The sequence below is a fragment of the Paralichthys olivaceus genome, chromosome 3 (assembly GCF_024713975.1).
Source record: "Paralichthys olivaceus isolate ysfri-2021 chromosome 3, ASM2471397v2, whole genome shotgun sequence".
Classification (NCBI taxonomy): domain Eukaryota; kingdom Metazoa; phylum Chordata; class Actinopteri; order Pleuronectiformes; family Paralichthyidae; genus Paralichthys; species Paralichthys olivaceus.
This window is the reverse complement of record NC_091095.1, coordinates 23,816,794-23,838,384: the sequence shown is the minus strand read 5'-3', so window position 1 is coordinate 23,838,384 and position 21,591 is coordinate 23,816,794. Positions and strand designations below refer to the sequence as shown.

Below are 21,591 nucleotides of genomic sequence, written 5' to 3'. Positions count from 1 at the left end.
GACTTACTTGTCCAGGTTTTCACAAAGGACAGCTCACTTGACTCATACATTCATGACTTAATGGGAAGTAACTTATTCTTCGTCAAAAGCTATTGTCCCTTATTTGCGAAGTGTTTCCATTGTAAGGCTTTTGCCTTCATGTTGTGGCTTTTGTAGTTGTCTTCTCAGTTTTCCATTCATGTTGTGACTTTTGCATTTGTGTTTTCCACTAATGTGTCTTTGTGAGATGTCCCGGCCACTTTATGTAAAAACAGGAGTACACTGATTCTACCAGAAAGAGATGAAAAAAGAATTGCATTGAGTTGTTGATGTTAATCTAATGCTCAATGCAAGACTGGTGAAAGTGGCCTCCAGCAAAGTCAGCTTTCTTTCACTCTAGTTGAAGTGTTTCATCATTTTAAAATGTTTCAGGGCAGGTGCAATGTTCAACTCACTTTTAGTCTGTATTCTTATTCTGGGTCTTGCGTGATATGACATTGTGAACTGTTTTTTGTTTTCCTTATGGGACAATAAAGTATATTTGATTTGATGTCAGACCAACCAAATACACACCAGTACACCAGTAGTCATTTACCTTCTAGTTTTCTTTGGAATAACCTGAGCTTGCGAGGCAACTTGTCGAACTCCTTCCAACTGCATCAGCCATGGCTTTGGAAAAACATCTATCAAGTCCAGCCTGATTTGCCCTTTTTAATCGCACATGCCCTTTTTTGTCCAGGGGGTATCCAGTAGACTTAATTAAGAACAATACATGCATGAACCTGCATCGGTTGGCTGTTTATTTGACTGCAAGCCATCAAATCTAGATGGAATTGGAAGATGGAACTGATTGATCTTTGGCTTCAATGTTTATTTCCATTGTTTCTATTCTGTCCCTTGTGCAAACAGGCATTACAGTAGATTTGAGAGTAAGTAGGTTGAGTATGTTCATTTATATAGCACCTTTAAAACAATTGGTAAAATAGGCTAAGCAAACTAATAAAAGCTAAAGAAAATAAATAACAGCAACATAAGACAACATTGACACCGTCTTTTAAAATTGTTTTTTGTTGATGTTCTCAGTTTCACACAGCATCTATTGCCCGTCTGTCTTTTCTCTGAGGGTCAAAAGTATGGGACAGATGATGTCACACCTTGTTCAGCCCTTTGAGGCAAATTGCGATTTGTGTATATGGGCTGTACAAATCAAAACTGATTGATTGATTCATTGTGATCAGTGTGCTGGTTCCAAAACAAATGTGCCAATTTCCAAAACCAATAAGGAACCTTTCCATTTCCTCTCAGACTGTGACGGGTGTGTGCACATTTGGATTCAAAACCCCATATATCAACTTCCTAACCCAACATACGACTGTGTGTGTTGGTTTTGGTGGTTATGTCTCAATGTGTAACTTAAAGACAATGGAACTTCTCTGTATATATGTGTAAAGTCAGTGTATTGATTGCTGTCTGGAGCCTTCAAAATTGAACTCTCTTATTTGCTTCTGGATAGGATTAAGCACTAAAATAAAGGTGTCTAGATTCAGAAAATGTAAGTTTTGCCCCCTAATCTCTAATTCCTTTTTGCAAAAGAGATGATGAGCAGAAATGTTCCCACTCTGAAAGTAACCTCACAAACAGGTACCAGCAGAGAGGGACACACCTTGCAGCTGTCAGTGTTGGATGGATGCTGCTGCTCCTATGTGAGCGACACCTGGGACCAGTAGACAGAGTTTAAACCAAATTTGTTGTGTTGCAGAGCAGGAGGCAGCCTCAATTAAGCGCGGATGTCAGGCTGCCGAGGGCCACTCCAGTCGATAGCAGATGTCTTTATGTGCACTCAGAGGTCTTTGAAAAAGAACTCTTTCATCACTGGATATTCACAGACGGACAGGGGGACAGTAAGGGGGCATGGGCAAACAGGATTACCTTCTTTAGTGTATTACTCCTCTTTTTTTCTTTTACATAATTTTCAATTATTTTGAGTTTTTACATGACAAGTTACAAACCATGTAACACGGTCATAGTATGGCAGCTTTTCCATAAAGAACATTAACATATTTTTGTCATAAATCCCTGTTTCAAGTCTTTCTAAACAAAAGGCAGGGTTCATAGTGTCAAGTCTTCATTAGGGTTAGGGTTAGGGTTAGCCTAACAAGAGGCCAATGCTTTTGGCTCCTCAGTCTGAGCTCCTCCTACAGTTTGTTAGTGAACATCATTTGGACATTGATCTGTTTAATACATCTTGAACATATTAAAAATAATAAAAGTACAATAACACAGAGTTTCAGTGAGTGAAATAGACCATATTAATTATTAAAATGCACAACAATATCGGAGTCAAGAGGAATGACTATCAATATTAACCAAAGTAATTTAATCATATTATCAAAGGAACATGGTAAAAAGCCATTTAGCAAATAGACAGTATTAAATAAACCTCAATTTGTTGCATCAAAATCATAATGATTGATTCATCCCCATTGGATCAGAAAGTAGTTTAAAAATAGAGCGTGAAAGTAGAGAGACAAAAGAAACAGAAAGCAAACACAGTTCATCATTAAGACCACCAGGGGTAAGAGATTATAATGTATATATCCAACAGGCTTCACATTCTGAAAACAGATCATGGTTTGGGCAAACCTAATGAAACAAACTGTAGAAATATAGAGATAACTCCAGCCCACAGCCATAATCAGCTGCTACTGACCAGTGGGCAAAAGGTTGCACTTCATATAGACCTGTTCCTCCAGCAGAACAAAGCCATTTTCAATATGTATTTATTTTTTTGGCATATATGTTCACAGCTTCGTACAAGTGTGTGAACGCAACACTGACAGATAATACAAAAACTCCAAAGGTTTTTCATGAGGGCAAGCCCGTTCATGCACTTGTCATTGCCCGACCAAATCAATCTCTGTCTGGGTCTGTCTTTTTTCTCTTTCAGAAATCAGTTCCCTGCCGACCCTTTTTTTACAGTGCTGTTCCAAACATGAATGCATTATTCAGCTGAGCAAAAATAATGCACACGTAACAAAAATGGCTTCTTTGTGGGGAATTGTTTGTGTTTTTGAATGGTTCATTCCGCCAAAAATCATTAAATCCTCTTTGTCATAAAAGACCAAACCAACGTTTTTGCATCGGCTGAAAAATCATGACGTTTACTGCTGATCATCTTTCAAGATTACAAAGTGCAATACTGGGAAATAATACAATGCTGACTGATTAATTTCTACACAATTTACATAGAGTGCTAAAGTTCAGACCCAAGATAGGAGGTTGTTTGTCCTTTATTGAGCCATGCAGGAGGCCAGGATTGTGTTGCTTCACATTTTATTTTATTTAGCTTTAAACTATGATCTGTTTCTTGTATAGACCAAAACCACATATTTACGTTTCCTCCCCTAAAGCTGCATTAATAAATACTGTTATATTAACGATTAGTTTTATGAGCATATGTCATTTAAATGGTATAATTAGTTGCTTTAACCCACAGACAGTAATCAACAATTAGACAATATAATTACCCCTGTAATTCCCTTAAGCTCTCGAGAGCATTTTAGCATCTTTCAGCTCATTATTTTTGTTTCACTGCTTGCACCTTTACTGCTCTGAGTCATCACTCTCAACAGGCGCCAACTCAATCTGTCTGCTATTACAGCCAAATCGACACTTTTATTGTGCTAACATATCTGCGTGATCATTTGTTGTGCTGCCCAAACGTGGACAAAACAGTAGTTCATGCAAATGCAACTTTGACTTGCCTACTTATAGTTTATAGAAAGCAGGATACTTAAAAACACTGACAGTGGATGGTAGATACTTTTTTTTTTACTTAACACAATCTAATCTTTTACACAGCAGACAGAGTAATGGATTTACCAAGTTCAAGCGTCCAGGAAGCAACAGCAGTTAGTCAGCGTGCACAGTATCAGGATCCTGACACAGAGGCAGCTGAATGGAATATCAGAGTATAAGTAGGAAAATCAACCATGAAAATACGTTGAGACATTAGTCAGTCATTTTATTTTGACTAAGGTATTTTTATTCTCGAAAGGTCAGGCTGGTGACTCATTTGAGAGTCTTCTGCTGACTTCTGTGTTCATGTGCTGGTCAGAATTTTAGTTATGAGAGTGGCTGCCAAAAACATTGAATTTGTGATTTGTGGTAAAATCAGACCCAGCACGCACAAAGTCACCAAGCATGGACAATGTGGTGATTAAGATAGCTGCTTACACTCTGCAACAATTTTTCAATGTTGTTACATTTAATTAATAATTCTTCCTGCCAATTGTTCCGACAAATATAATTTTCCCAACGCCCTTATCTCTCTGGACTGACCTCACTGGCGTCACTGGTGTTAAGTAGTGGAGTTGATACAGAATCACTACCGAGCTCTGACTTTGAGTCTAAATTGTGTTTTGAAGGTGAGTGGTCCTTCACACCCTACAGCTCACAACATGTGTTTTTACAGATGAAGAATCACTCCATTTACTCCCTAAGACTGTCCATTCAGCCACTTTAAGAGAAATCAATGGACTTGAGGCCCGAGGAGAGCAACCCTCAGCAGTCGCTGCCATTTTGACCTACAAAGGATGCCTCTGCGACCCCCCAAAGGCTGCCCTCTGCTTATATATGTGTGCTTTGCCTTATGTTTGTGCATGCTGTCAGGAAGACAAAGAGACACAGAAAGGAGGGCTCTTAAAGGACAATAATTCATACGGTGCAGAATATTTGTGATGGAAAACTAAGAAGAGGTTATGTCATTGTTTCAGTGATTATTGTCTTCTGTTGAATCAAGGGCAATATGCATCATATCATCACAGTGGTTAAGCATTGGTTGTCCAGTTAAAATCTAAAAGACTCCAGGTCGATTGACACAAATATTAGATGTTGGCGTTAAAGCTGCAACAATCTGCAATGTTAACAATCAGCACCATTTTCAACCGTTTGAATCATCATGGTATGTAAGGAACACAAACGTTTTTCTTGACTGAGTGAACCATATGCACAGTCACTGTATCATTCATTTTAGGAGCCGTCGTATTCTTGCTGGTATTGAAACACTCGTTCATGCATTTGTCGCATTTGTACAGCGTCAAATCACAAGACACATGATCTCAAAGCACTTTACACAGTAAAATAGAGACCTTACAATGTCACAGAGAAACCCATCAGGTTCCACACTTTGGTGACTATGGAAGGAAAGAAAAGCTCTCTACACTTTAACAGGAAGAAATCTCTGACTGTGTGACTCAATGACTGGTTGGGGTGAGAGAAGAAAGGTGGGTGGAAAAGAGAGCGAGGGGGAAGGGAATGAGGGGGGGGACCGGAAACAGTTGTGTAACCATCATCTTTAAGCTCCGTCAGACTGTTTGTTGTAATGAAAATAGAGTGATATCTATAGATGTAATGCTATTAATGATAGGAGCACCAGTTATAATAATAACAATTCTCTAATAATATTAATAATGATCATCATCATCAGCCTCATCATCATCAACAACATGATCAAGGAGGCTTCTTTTCTCATTAACTGAATCAACTATCAGCAGATCAAACTTCAACTTGCCGTTGAAAATGTGATCATGTCTTATTATCCCTGAACTTATTTTAATATACTGTTCATGCTGGATCTGACTTTAGGAAACATAACTCATCTCTTTTACAATCAGGGTTTTACAATCACAAAATGTCAATCTCCTGAATACTACTAATGTGCAGCCCTTTGAGATATAATCTGTGACATCAGGCTATAATTAACTCCGACTTGACTTTACATGATTAATAATGATGTAAGAATCAAAAAGCACAGGACGAGATGTTAGAAAACTGTCCCTTGTGCCAATAGGTGGTGAGCAACTTTTCCATTGGTGGGGGTTCTCTGAGTTGTGTGGGAGGTAAATCTTAACCGGGTTAAAATTTTGGTTCGATTGGGCACAGGAAACATCATCAGTAGTGTGTGCCCTTGCATCACTGGGTGTTTCGGCCTTCCAACACTATACACCCTCCACAAGGATGGCCCGCTGCAGGATGATCAGTCCTTAGCTTGTGTCCTGTGCTCAAGGTTGACAGCTGGGAGTTCTAAGGTGGTTTATGCTGAAGTACTCGCGGCCCAGCACGGGTCCTTCCGCTTGAGCCAAATCCACTGGCTGCTTCTTTCTGTCACCTCTGAGACTGCTCTGATGATCTTCCACAGAGCCTGACCATGGGGATTGGTTGCTCTAGTTGGCAAGGAGTTGTTCGCACTCCGCTTGATCTCTCAAGCTGATGCCAGGCTCTTGAGGACCTGATTGTGCCGCCAGGTGTATCTCCCTTGCGTGAGGCTGGTCTTGCAGCTTGTTATAATGTGTTTAAAAGTTGTTATTAATAATAAACCTTATTGATATTGCACGTAACTAAATGCTTAATATGAAATAAATTAACAGAACAGTAAATAGCAAAACAGGAGAAAGATAATCAGTTGTTATACACTCAAAAAAAAAAAACATTCATAAAAGATTTCTATAAAAACAATGTTCTAAGAGGAGATTTAAAAGAGTTTCCTTTCTGATCTTGATTGACTGACTGTTCCAGCCACCAGCCGTGATCTGGTAATAACCAGCAGAGCTCCCTTCACAGATCTGAGTGAACTCTCAGTAGGAGGCTTATACGTTTTTTTAAAATAGTTTGAACTGAGGCCACTTATTGGGATGAGTACAGTTTTGTATAGAAGATATTTATATAGATTAAGCTTTGACTCTATGTCCTCTTTGTACTTTCTGTTTATTAAAGGCAGCTGCTTGAATGTACCTCTGGTGCTTCTGCATTTTGGAGTCACTACAGAATCTAGCTGTGTTTGTTCCTTATGGGACATCACAGTTCTAAAATATATGGCATGAAGGGCACTATGTTTTCTTTAAAGTTAACTCTCATTACCCCGCAAGGTAAGCACTCTAAGTGCTTATTATAAAACAGCAAAACTAAAAGAACTCATGGAGTTCATTTTTTAATTCATTTTTATTAGTGTTGATTTACAAGTTTTAATGGCGAGTGGTGAGCGCTTGTTGATGTTAGCTGATTAGCAGTACAATGGTTGATTTTTTAAGCAGTGTGGGGTGAACTTTTATATTTTTTTAGTCAATTACTTTGATGCAGTAACCACATGTTAGGACCACTGAAATTAATCCAGTATGCAGTAATCTGTTTTAGGAATATACTGCGTGTTCTTTTTCACTTTCATAAGGTTCATGAGGAATGGAGTACATCATTACACCTATGGTGCCTGCAACTACTCTGATGTGCAGCAAAGACTTAAGTTGATCTTGGGGTCAATAACAGGTCTCATCCTCTGCCATTAACCCTCAACCATCACATGCATGATCCATTGGGATTGGACAAATACATTGTCTATCTGCGAGTCCAATCGGTTGTTATTTTTTGCGCGATAAAATATCATATGTCTATCTTAACTGGCCCGCCGGCTAGACACACATGAGCGAGCAACCATCCTCTCCACTCTCTCGCAGAGTATTTGATGATTATTATTATTTTTCCAGCGTTCCAGAGACCCCAGTGCCTGCCCCGTCAAGTTCACTGTGTCTCTCAGTCTTATCTCTCTCTCTCTTTTTCTTCCCGTCTTTCTTCATCTCGCTCTGGCCAGAGAGCCAGGCGGCATGCACTGGCTCCACTGGCCGAGCCACAGTGCAAAATGCCCGGCTAGATGCACACGGAACGATCGCCCCTCCTCACCTGCCCAGTATTTGGTGTCAGTTAATTTTTTTTCCAATGTTCCAGAGATCCTAGTGCCTGTGAGCTGCTGTCTGTGCCCTGTCAAGTTCACCCACATGCTTTTCTCTGTGATGACGATGAACAAAAACCCACACAGGAGTCGTCTCATTGATGCACACCTTCACTCCATCTTGAGGGTTTCCACAGCACAGAACACCAAACTTTAATGAACTGGCAGCCAAGAACAGATGCCAAACATCTGGCTCTGGCACATGTAAATAAGAGAAGAATGAAGCCGACCTAAATATGTTTTCTTTTTATTCAATATCCTTTCTATCCTGTTTAATAAATGTTGACCCTGTTTGGCCCTCGACTAAGTCCCAGTTTTAAATTTTAGCCTTCTCTGTGATTGAGTTTGACACCACTTTGGGTGCTTTTGTCATCAGATTTAGTTAATATAGTGGTGTGCCTCCCCCAGAGTTCTGTAAATAATTAGCTGACACATATTAGATACATTCAGTTCATCCTGACTCTGATGGACACACACACACACACACACACACACACACACACACACACATACACACACACACACACACACACACACACACACACACACACACACATACACACACACACACACACACACACACACACACACACTCTAACTCAGCTGACGTCTCTGACCAGCTACAGTATAAACATAATTCATTGATTTGTTTATAGCAACCAACACAACATCAACACTGATAAACAAATATTAACTGATACTTTTCTGAAATGAGTAAAATCTTCCTAGCTGTGCATTCATTCCTTTATTCATACATCTCCTCCTGACTCATCTCGCTCTCTTTTCTTTCTCTCTATTTCTATCACCCTCTCTTGCAGACACACACGCACCAACACAGACACAGTAATATTTCATTTGACACATCTGTAAACTCAGACCTGGGAAAACATCATCATTTGGTCTTCACAAGTGACGGTCTTGATTGATTGTATATAGAACGGGGAAATTTGTCACCTTAGAATCAGCTACAGGTTTTGCAAAGACAATACATTACCTCACCTAGATTCTTCAGTTTGTGTGCTACAAAAAAATCCCAAAATGGTGATTTCTTACTCTTCCTTGCAAAAAACTCTTCCATTAATTTATTATTACTAGCATGCTTACCATGCCTTCTCTCTCTCTCCCCCTGCAGGAACCTGTTATACAGCCTTCCAGGAAAGACTCCTCTGTTTTCCGTCCTCAGATTCTCACAGGAAGCCGCCCTGCACTGCAATGTCTCCAGCAAAGCAATCAAACACAACGCTGCCGACAAGGAAGTGCTTTGCCACAGCACCATGAACCAGTCTCTGTCTCTCATCCTCAGGGCCATCCGGTCAGCAGAGAGGCTGGTGTGTTTCGGCTTGGATTTGTTTGAAAATTACCAGAGAGGAGCAAAATGATCTGACTGATGCTTGGATGCACTGAGCAGCAAAAACCACAAGTGATCAAGTCAATCATATTCAAATAAATACCGGGAATATTAAAACACAATTGACCCTCTGACCAAACGCATTCAAAACCTTATCTTACATTAAAATGAATTCCAGGAAACGTGGAGAGACTCCACACACATTTTACTATTGATCAAGAGAACATTTTAATTTACACTCGGATTAAATCAAAAAATGCCAAAAATATTTAGATTCAGTCTCTACAGATGAAGCCATGTTCAAAGTCTCTTTGTGAGGGTTCCTGTTTTCATTGCTTTATACAGGGAAATTTGAGTATTTTAAAACTTGGTTTTACTGTGGCCATTCTGACTATGAGTTAACCTAACTTAACATATCTAAATATGGCTTTCTATAGGATGATACTTTGCCGGCCACACTTTCCACTTTGTACCATTGAACAGATTTAGCACTCAATACTTACTTAGCGCTCCTGCTGTATTAAAGCTTCAGTTTGGTCTCTCAGCTCTAACTCACTATGGATTCAAGTGATTAATAAATGACTCCATGTAAATGTAACCATTAGCCCATGCTAGCAACATCAGAATGACCATGTATATGAACCCAGGTTAAAAAATACACATTTTTTCTTTGAAAACTAATTCACCTTACAACTTGAAAATTGTAAGCAATAAGCCATTATATAACTGTCCAACAACCACATTCAGCAGTTCTATAATCACTGTATGCCATACGACTTGATGGCTTGATTAAAGAGCAATATCACATTTGAATACCACAGAACACGGCTTTTCAAGGAATTTAATGTTCTAAGCAATACAATTTTTTTGGTTTTTTTATTTAGTCAGTGAGCAGCACAAGGTCAAACAGTTAAAACACATGTTTTAGGTGTGTGAGTGTGTTTGTTCAAAGATGGCTATAGAAAGGGTTTCCTAATGGCACAAATGTTAATGTTGGATACCAAAGCCTTCTGGAGCCCCCGACAGCTCCCACAGTAAATGTGGTAGTGTTGGTAGGTGTGAAAGTACAGTGGGTGAGCATGGCACTGTTTTTCACACTAGAAAATCCTACAATTCCTCAGTTTGAAGTGAAAAAAAGCAGTTGGTGACATGGAGTCCTCATGTAGAAGGGCCAGGAGAGGTTTACACCTGCCACGGGCCAACAGGGGGTTGGCAGTGACAGGGATCAAATTTGGGAGAACAGGTAGGAGTAAAAAGAGAAAGCCTACAGGCAAATACACATGGTAGAAGAATGTTATAATGGTGGTTATTAATACTTTTTTTTTTTTAATAAATTCAGAATGAGCCAATTCTACTTTATTAAATGCAACACAAATGCACTTGGCTTTTCACCAACCATTCACAACAATCTCACAGAGAGGATGTGTTGAAAACATTAAAAAATTCTCTGGTAAAACTAAGAGAGGATAAACAGCAGACTGCAGCCATTATAACACAGATTCCAACTGGATGCATTTCAAGCCATTATGCACTGTTGGACACTTGCTCTGTGCGTGTGGACATCTCCCACCTTCTCAGTGTCTGTGCTACACTTTATGTTTTAAGTGGCAGAAGTAAGTGTCATCTCTCCACCTCCTCCTCCTCTTCATTTTTCTTCCATTCTCTTCATAAGTGACGCCACTACCCATTGATCTCTGTCATTCAGCAGCGGTCTGTGCGGCTTATGACAACAGATTTGGGAGTCTGAGGCTGATGTGCTGCTTTATTGGCCTGCACAAGCCTGAAAAAAGACCTGAGCAATAAATCATCATCATCAGTGTTGCTGTTAAAAGACTAGTTAATGTTATGGTATGGAAAAATGTAACAATAAAGTGAGGAAGAGTGAATGTTGGTTTATGGTTGTCAAGTTGTAACCAAGTCACTCAGCCGTTCCAAACAAATCTACAAAGCAGACATCAGCAGCTCTTTTACAGGGAGTCGTGTATTTCAACATTTATGTACAAAATACTTGGGCTCCAGATTTTTTTGTAGTTAGGCATGACATTTGCTAGAATAGTGTTTCAGAGAAAAATGATGGCGTTTATCTTGTCTCAAACTTCACGCACATAAAAACCACGCTCGTGCGTATGATACGAATGCACTGATCGACTTATGAACGCAAAAGCACACTCGAGAAGGCTGACTTGTACTAAGAAGTCGCCCTACATGCTAGCGAGTAGGATTTCGCGCCCGCAGATACTGGTCTGTGCACTCCTATTAAAGCCAACATGATTATTATGTGTGTCGATTTTGAGACTAAATAAATGATTTTATACTATCAAACAATTTCATACCTTAGCTTATTTGTAATAGATTGAATGTGATAGCGTTTTATAGCATGATGGGGGGTGGGAGGGCGTGGTCTTTTTGCAGCTTGTAATTTAAAATTAAATCTGAATTGTGATTTAGGATCTGGAAATATTCCAACAGCACTGTCTACAAGTCTTACTTGCATAGATAAACGGTTTATTCCAGTGTTCAGTGCTTCCACAGTCATAATGATGTAGTCAAATATTTGTATTTTTAGTCTTAGGATATGTTTTTTAAATGACATCTCAATTTGTAGCAACAATTTGATACACCAAATTTTGTAAGGTGTATTGACTATTTGTATTTGAATGTCCAGTTTGTAAATAAGCAGACTTGCAATACTGATTAAGAGAAACAAAAACTTTTCAGGGATCAAAATCATGAATTGTCATTGTTTTAAATCATGTGCCTTTAAAACAGATGCTTTAAATTATGTCAAAAGGAATACCAAAAGATTTTCATACATTTGAGCAGATTGATCAACTACCCACCACTGTGTTAAAAAATAGAACGATCTCCTGTAATGTTAGCTTGCTACAATTTGTCCTTTGGTGCATGTGGTAAATACACACAGACTGCATGCATATTGAAAAAAGTCAGTCTGAATGTGTCTCTTTGGCTGGCTGTTATTTTCATGACAAACTGCTTCGCTAAACTCGCCTGTCGCTTGGTATAACTATCAACAGTGTAAAGACAAAATGACAATACTGGAATAGAAGTATTTTTTATTGTTACCGTTCTCCAATCAATCTGAGGTGCTCTGAATTGAAAACCAAGCAATGGCCTACAAAGCCTATGAGATAGTCACCATTTGCTGGGAAGGACCAAGTAAGAATACATCATTTAATAATGCTATTCTCCATTTCAGAGAAAAGCTGCATCGTTGGTTGGTCTTTGGATATTTTGTAAAATCAATGTATGTTGTATCTTGAGACACTGATGAGTATACACTGATACTGTCCCTGTGGCACAAAGTTAACAAACCATAACAAGCACCAAGTCCCAGACGGTGACATGTAATTAACATCCTGTCAGTAAAGTCTCAAATCACCAGTTGTATTGTTTCAGTTTTAAATCAAACATCCTGCGGCACAGCTGATATCGCTCACACAAACTCAGACAGTTACCATATGTCACACAGAGATGCTGGTTTTGATTCTGATTACTGTTGGTCTGATGTGTGACAGTATACAGTACAGTTAGTGCCGCTTCACAGCATGGATCGTATGCATCTGTTGGTTGTAGAATTGCATGCTGATACATTTATGTTGGATTTCTACTCATCATTGGACTTGGACTTCATGCTCACAATGTTTAATACAGAGTGGTTCTCAACCTTTTTTGCTTCAAAACACAAAAAAACACAAATACTTCGATTATCCGTTTTGAACTGGGAAACAAACGGTAAATTAGAGGCTACAAGCATTCACATTGTAAATGTCGGTAAACCAATATTGCATAAATGCGATGATCTGCAACACAAACTGCATGATTGCACAACCAGAGCCTATACCTAAGGTGTTGAGAACTATGTACAGTATTTATTTGAAAATGTAATGATATGCAATACTTTTTTTTATAGAATTTGATGATACTAGAAACTACTGTGGAATTTGCACAAAATTGTGAATTTTTTGTCTGTGATGTTACTGCTTCAAATGAATTCCCTGAAACTGCTGACACTGTACTATGTTGTTTGTTTTCTGTACTGTGCTTTAAAAAAAATACAAAAAAACAACTAAAAATATATCTTGTTAACGTTTGAGGTTTTTGTGAAAACCTGTGGGAAGTTTTTAAATGTAACTGTTGAATAAGCTTCAATCTGTAGATGAATCGTTTGCTGATTCAATAGCCTGGTGTCAGTGTGCATGTCATAATAACATAAGTGGCGTTTGCAGGGATTTTTACTGGCATGGTTTTCTGCCCTCTTTTCAAGTCCTGTTGAACTTTTAATGCAATAAAGACAATTTTGATCATCAAAACAGTAAAGTGGTCTTTATGCATTTTCAACATCCCACCAAACACTTCTTCAAATTAATACAAGCCCATAGTCTTATTTATTTGTTCATTTATTTTTTTATATTTTACATCATCTCTTACCACACACAAAGATCAGAATACACCTAAATATACTTTAAGAAACCACAAAATGTTATCGTACTCATTCTGCAGAATGGTCTATTTTAGCATATTGGATACTACATCACTGGATTATCACTGCAAGGTTACTGATAAAAGTGGGACTAATTTGATTTATTTCAAGAGGCTGAATTCGGGATCAATACAACCTTATCTTAAATTAATCCATCATAATAAATTGTTCTTTATTTGTTGGTTAGTATATATTCTGCAAAGATTTAGCAACCGTATCTGTTTAACAGTGGATTGAAAAGTTCAACATTTGCATTTGAAGTACAAGAATAAAGTGGCATGAAATGGAAAGACGAAATGTACAAGTACCTCTGCAGAATTATTCCTAATTGTGGTGCTTGAGTAAATGTGCTTACCTACTGACACCACAAGAGAAGGAGCTTTCAGCAGCCAGTTAATTAGGTGAGTACAGACCAACGTCAGATATTGCAAATAATAGAAAACAAGAAGTAGTGCTGGGAAAGTGAATACAATGAAACATTTAAAAGGTTGATTCAAGTTGAAATAAATAGGGAACTACATTAAAAATAAGTAAAATAAATCACTGAGATATGAGAAGATTTGGATGGAACACTCCAGTTTATTATAACCCACATTGTCCTCTTGTTTGTTAAAAATAGTTGTTGCATTGTTTTCTGCATCTCTTTCCAGGCCTGTTATGTGGTTTTTCCTTCCAGTTCCAGAGGTGTTTATGTGGAGCTGTGGGCCCATTACACTTCATGTTTATCTCAGATGCTGTTAAATTTTGTGTTGGAGGACGGAGCGGGGCTGCTGTACATCTGTGCATAAACCATTAGCTTTATGGTTAAGGCTGGAGCACAGGATACTCCTGGCTTCCCCCAGTGAAAATGCTCAGCTGTGGACACCACTGTCTGTCTGTGCTGGATTTATTCATCCAAGCTCCACTTTTTGTTTATTCACTCATCTTTGCTGTTGTGCTTCAACTCGAGCTCAGAGCGTCACCGGGAACGCGCGGCGCGTCCACACAGAAGGGCGGAAGGAGGAGGAGGAGGGTGGTGGTGGTGGGGAACACGGGGGATGAAAATGATGGCGACCGATGCAGAGGAGATAAGAACCCACACGAGCCCCCGCCCCGTCCCCGACAGCAGCCTCAGCACTGTGCCCATCAAAATCAGGCGGAGGCAGCAGGAGAGTCAGTGGAGGCTGCGGTTCATTTACCTGCAGTGCTGTGAGTACCCACACACCACCACCACCACGCTGCAGGCGACACGGTCCGAAAACACAGAGACGCGGCGCCACCTTCGCACCTCGACCCGCAACTGTCCCGTCAGCACGGAGCGAAGGGAGACAAACACGTCACCCGTGACATTGTTAAAGAGCGAACACCTCCATTTAACCTGTTATTGAAGCGGCGGCGGCGGCGGACCCGGATGAACGCACGTGACAAACACGCATATGGAGCACGCGCAAATTCCCCTCGTGAATAAATAAGCGTGCATGCAGATTTACTGCGGTGCATGGAGATGAATGAGCTGCCCTGCTTCACCACACAGTAACTCCAGTGATTCGATGCATGGTTGTATTCGACATGCATTCAGAGAACACAGTGCTTAACCTGCTTCAGACTGAAACTCTTTGTGTCTTCCTACAATTTGTCATGTTTAGAAAAAGATGACATTTTGTTAAAGTGAGTGCTTGTTTGTACCTTGTTAGCAGATATAGTTGTGTTGAGTTGTCCACTTTTCTAGTGTTCCACAATTAGTTTTTTGCTAATATTAAAGTTTAGCGGGGCTGTTAATTTATTTATTCTTTTGAATCTCCTTATTCAACTCACTTTCTATGGCTATTTTTGTGATAAGCTACACTCCATTTAGCTACTTAGCCCACTGCTTTTATTGTCTTTAGCTTTATCTACAATATTTTTGTTTAGTTGAGGTGTTGCAATATTAGCAATAATAATATTTGAGTAAATATAGCGAACTCTGGATAATGGAGGTCCTCAAAGTACTTTGCTTCCCTGAGCTGAATGAGACTGCTGGATACAGGCGACTCTGCTGGTCAGAAAACATTCAAGCATGTCAACGCCCAGACATTTGATCGTTATGTGGTGTTGTCACCACAATATGCATACAAATATTCACGTTACCGGTCACATTGATAAAGAACAATACCTCCATTAGTGTTATTGTAGAGAGTGAATGAACACATGTGACAAACAAACATATGGTCCTGGTGGTTGTTCACCAAAACTGATGAAGTGGCGTCAACAAATAAGTGAATACATGAATAACTAGTTATTTTCCTGCAATGCAGTTGAGATAAATGAGCTGCCCAACCTCACCAAACACTAACTTCAGTTCATCATTTGGATTCATCATTAAATACTCTATACATTCAAGAGAAGCAGTGCTTTACCTACTTCAGACTTAAACCTTTTATATTGTGTATGCTGTGTCTGTGATTCCCATAATTTGTCAGGTTTAGAAAATAAGGACATTGTGTTGAAGTAGGAGCTGTTTTTACCATGTTAGCAATATAATAGTTGCATTAAATTTTCTGCTTTTCTAGTATTCTCCAACACGTTAATATTGTTACATTATTAGGCCATTTGTTTAAATAGTCTGATAAATGTTGTAAACAATTAGCTTCACTGCTTTTATAGTTTCTATGACTTTATCCAGAATACTTTTGTTTTGTTGAGGTGTTACTTTTATGAAATAGTGACAACAGTGAAATATTGAGGAAATATAGCTAGCTCCTTACAGACTGGAGGTCAGTAAATTAGATGATTGAGATTGTTGGTAACTGATGTAAAATAATTACGACGTGAATGATTAAAGCACCTTTACCGCAGCTGGTCAGTGGGTTGGAAGTAGAAGACATTATAAAGACATGATAAATACTGTCCTCCTCTAAAGAATGAGGTCATGGGTCATCTGTACTCGCATCATATTACGAGGCATATTCTGTTTTATTGTTAGACGACCTTTAGCGGCTTTTATTTCCAGAGCATAGGTTATGTGGTATAAAGAGTGATTGAGTTGACTGGAGGAAGACATAGAGGTGGATGGATGGGTAGGTGAAGTAGGACTTTCACACAGGAGCCTGTTTTTGTATCTTGTGCATATCTAAAAAATTTGCAATGTTTATTTTATCCATGATGCTTTCAAAACATTAAATGTGTTTTTACTATTAAAATATGGTGAGGAAAGTTAGAGGACCGACCTTGAGGATGTATTTATTCTAACTCAAACCATGATCTGTTCCTCAGCCTAACCAAGAAGTTTTTGACTGATGATTCAGAGAAAATATATATGCTGAAGTCGTTCATGGTTGTTTTATCAATCTGACCCACAAATCACATGATTATCTTTGCTCATGGCTCCTCGGTGTTCCCTCCCTGCTCCTCATTCCTTTTCTGGAATAGTTAAGGATCAATTCAGGACTGAGGTAAAAGTAACGATCAAATAAGAGATTTGGAATATTTCACTGTCATGGTTTGCTGGGATGTTGAATGGAATAAAGCCGTTATTAATGCTGATAGTAACGCTTGTGCTTTCCTTCTGTCTCCTGTGAACAAGCCCTGTAGTTGTATCGTTGCAACTCATCTCATTAATTCTTCCAATGCTTTGTGCAATATGCAGTTATTTGATTGGTTTTCCTTTATAACATGAAGCACCAGGTACAATTGTCAATCACATAGCCAAGTGTGACGTCTTAAAGGTACAGTGTGTAGACTTTAGTAATAGAAATACTCTTCACCCTGACCATCTGTTCTTGCTCTATGTAACTTTGGTGAGCAGGTACAATCTCCTTTGTGAAGTGTGTCACTGAAATACATGATATTATCATGATGAAATGATATGATATATGATATGATGAGTATATGAGTTGCAAATTGAATTGCCAGAAAAAAGCCCAGCAAGTTCAAAAGTAATGCTGAACTCGAATTGAGTCGAAAACTTCCTACTACTAGGGCTGGGCGATAAAACGATTAAGATGAGATAATTATTCTAGCGGTTTTCCAGTTCTGAATAATTACAACCAGTGCTGCTTCAGGACAGATGCACCTTAAAGGTCCGGTCGTCCGAGTCTCTGTCAGAGTCTGTTTCGTCCTCATTCCCCCTCTGACCTGTGCTCACTCTACACTTTAACATTAAACACTATCACTGATCACAAGTTATTAGGACACGCACAGGACTGATGTTTACTTTGTGTTTGTTTGATTCCCTCTAGAGGTTGAGTCACTTTTAAACCTGCTACACAACACGTGACGTGACATGCACAGTCAGGACATCAGGGTTAAAGTGATATGATTGAAATATGATTTCAGCAGGTTTTTATAAAGATCATTTCTAAGTGTGAGTGATTAGAAAACATCAGAGGAGTCAGTTGTTGACCAGCAGAGCAATGCACCTCAGTGCAGTGGTGCTGATTCGTTTTATATTGTGATATATATCAAAAATCGACTGATATAAAAAAAGAATAATCGTGATAAGATTGTTTTGCCATATAGCCCAGCCCTACCTATCTATGTGGTTAGAGGTCTTGTCAACAGATTGATAGGTTTCTCTTCTCTTAAAACCCAAAATAATGAATCGTCACGTGTGGCTGCAGAGAGCACCGTTAGTAAATGTTTCTTAGTGTTGCTTTAACACTAAATAACATTTACTGAGCCACTTTAAAGTTTAAAGAGTCTTGTTTTTTCTAACTTATATCAAAGATGTTCATTATGTTATCATAAAAAAGATTCTGGAAATTGTCTCATCTTAGATGACTAGTGCAGCGCTCGTTCTAAACCACCCTGTTTGAAATGTGCTGTTTGCTTGTTTGCTGGCTGTGGCTTTCTTCCTCTTGAAACTGTAAGTGACCTGCAGAAATTTAGCTGAGGCAAGTAAAGACCTGCTGCAGGACTCAGTCCACAGAACACTGAAGATGCAACACTGCTGCTGCACATAGAGCCGTCCACCTGTTCGTTCAAAATTTGATGAAGCTTGACCCAGTATGCAGAACCCTGAACTGCATGGAGAATCACTAATGAGTTGTTGCTGTTGTCGTGAATGAGTCCCAGCTGATGCTACCACAGAGCATTGGTCGTCTGTTTATGCAAAGTTTATTAATATTGAATGTATTGCATGTTCAGTTCGCACCAAATTAAACACAGCACTTCCTTGGGCCTTTGACCATAGTGTGGAACCAATAGGATGGACGGTTCTTAAGATATGTGAGCCAGTCAGATAGAGAGAGATTTCTGTAAGAAGTAGGTAAATGGAAGCAGAGGGTATTTGTCATTTAATGTGTTTTCCATGATGCCATCTCATTGTTATAATTCTGTCTCTGTAACGCAAGTTATTGAGTCATTATATTACATGCCCTGGTAGCCATGAGAACACAGACAATATGAAAAAGATTATAATGACATTTCTAATTACTGATGCCATATGTCCCGCAGCCATCTTTAGAGGGTTGGTGGAAGAACACAGAGGAGGATTGATATCAGAGTGAAAAATGGTCACGCTGATTTAAAATGACAGCTTATTTCTAGTGATGATGGGAGGTCTGTGGAGTGCAAGTGATGGATTTGAATGTGACGGAAAAGTGACCCGCCTCGTCAATACAACCATCAGCGTGTGATGTCAGAGGGGCTGGTTGATGGCTCTAGTTGTCATCACAGAAAATGGTCTCACAGCTGTCGTACAGTAGATGATTGTACTATGAAAATATGTAGTGAGTGTCTTTATTTTTTTCTTTCTTTCAGTTTAACTCTGCTAGTGAGTGTCCTTTGGGATCAGGAGATTGAGTGTGTCGTCCATTGACCTGAAGGCGGGAGGTTTGATCCCTGGCTCCTCCAGTCCACATATTGAAGCCTCAGAAAGTATTACATGGCCTTTATGCAGACGTGGTTTTTCCCTTAATGTAAAACTCAGTTTCAAAGATTATCTTGCCAAATGAATGAAAACTAATTCTGACGCTTTGCTCTCCAAAATGTTTGCTTTGAGATGTGCCTAGAACCTAATCAAGTGAATTGATTGGACGTGATTTAGAAAGACGCACACCTTGATATACATGGTCCCACAATCCAGACGTCAGGTCAGGACAAATGCAGGCCATTAAGTCTGAGGAACTCTCTGTACATGTCCATGATCACATTTTAACAAGGCATAGTTCATATATATATTGAGTCTGTTTTGAAGCTAAGCCATAGCCTACACGTAGATGTGTACTCTACATAGAGCCCGGTGCTGTACCCTGATGTGCACCTCCCCAAAAATGTAACCAGAGACAACATAGACCACATGAGCTGGGATTTATTTTTTTCCCTCAGACTCTGCGCCATTGTTGAATTGAGTTAAAGGAACGAACACAGGCAACGTCTTTCTTTCCCTCATTGCAGTTCTTTAATAAAAAGTTATTGCTTTTCAACATCTCACAACTCCAACACGATCCGCCTAAGTAACACTCGCCATTGTTCTGGTGTAAACAGAGATTCCCGAGAAGTTGTAAATAAACAGACCAGAAACCGGAAGACATTCAACACCAGCACAACTACGAATGCTTGGCGCTGTGCGTGGGCTATGTGCGTACCTATGTTGTACGAGAAGCATGAATTGGCCTTGAAATGATTTGGGCAGAGCTCCAAACACTATGCATGGCGAGCGTCCTGTCCCTGAGTGACCCAAACAAAGCCCAGACTTAAAACCCACAGAGAAGTGAAAATGGCAGTTCACAGACATTTCACTTCCAATCTGACAGAGTTTGAGAGGATCTGCTAGGAATAATGGGATAAACTGTGCAAATCCAGGTGCAAAGCTTGCAGGGACTTAACCACTAAGACTTGAAGCTATAATTGCTGCCAAAGGGGCTTCTACAAAGTAATGCATCTAGGGTCTGAATACTTTTAAAATCAAGAGACTTCAGTTTTGAAATTGAGGACATAAAAAAAAAAAACACTTCTTTTGTAATATTGTATTAAATGTAGAGTGATGGTAAAAAATATATATGTATCCAATTATAATTAGAGGGGAAAAACACTGTTAATTACAATTATTTGTTTGCCATCAAATCCCATAAAAACGCATTAGCCAGCAATTACTTTCTTTTCTTTTTTCATCTTTTTCACATTCATTTTCTTTCGTTTTTGGCCATAGTAAACACAAAGAACACAGGACAAGAATTATTGTCTAGTTTAGTATACCTACAAATGAACTATTTTGCAGCTTACTCAACTAACAATGTGTTTAATAGTGGATTATTTTATCTACTTCAATTCCATGGTCTTGATGCAGCCAGTTATTAGAAACACTATGTGATTCAGCTGCTTTCAAGATTATCCAACACAGCCTAATCGTGTTGCAGCTCCTCCTCCTTAAGATAGCAGCCCTCTACAGCACAGCTTCCCCCTGCAAAAGCCAGTAAAAAATGACTGTGAAATATTAATTGGGCACAGCCAGGGGTGTAATGATTCGGAATCTTAGACTGAAACTGTGATACAAACATCCCCAGTCTTATTGCAAAATAGGACCAGGACAGTGAGGTATGGACCTCTCTGAAGTTGAGATGTCAACTGAACTGTGGATTCAGAGAATCGTCACACCCATGCATGGCAATCAGTGATTCTGTTCGAACACGATTGGAATTATATATAAGCGCTAATTATTATTAGCAACGTATATTAGAAAACATTCAGTTCCCATTTCTCATAACTGAATGATGCCTTCAGTGGTTAAAATGACAAACGTGGCTGACAGTATGTGATGTCACTTTTTTATGTTCATTCTGCCAGTAACTCAATGACCAACTTAAGGTAAACTTGGCTATTTGTGTTCTCAGTTTTTCAAATCAGGACCTGGCAACATTTGATCTTTTCAAACATAAGCCTAAATTGAAGAAAGAATAGTTAGTTTGTTCAGAGCAACTTTGGCACTAAAGAAACTACATGCACTACATCAAATTGATATTACCGGTACAATCTGTGATTTAGTATTCTCTTCGAGAACCAAGTGGAGTTTGTGTTTCCCCTTCT

At 39.1% G+C, this 21,591-nt stretch overlaps 2 protein-coding genes across 2 annotated transcripts in view; both read left to right on the top strand.

Annotated features, from left to right (window-relative positions):
- LOC109625321 (inactive N-acetylated-alpha-linked acidic dipeptidase-like protein 2) overlaps positions 1 to 13,422 on the top strand; it is a 428,309-nt gene extending 414,887 nt beyond the window's left edge. Inside the window, exon 17 of the mRNA XM_020080522.2 lies at positions 8,892 to 13,422. Within this exon, the coding sequence (XP_019936081.1) occupies positions 8,892 to 9,138 (247 nt within the window). The 3' untranslated portion in view covers positions 9,139 to 13,422. The remainder of the gene's footprint in view (positions 1 to 8,891) is intronic.
- Positions 13,423 to 14,223: 801 nt separating this feature from the next.
- Positions 14,224 to 21,591, top strand: part of LOC109625363 (uncharacterized) — a 103,125-nt gene continuing 95,757 nt past the window's right edge. The window contains exon 1 of the mRNA XM_069522553.1: positions 14,224 to 14,796. Coding sequence (XP_069378654.1) covers positions 14,646 to 14,796 — 151 coding nt within the window. The 5' untranslated portion in view covers positions 14,224 to 14,645. The remainder of the gene's footprint in view (positions 14,797 to 21,591) is intronic.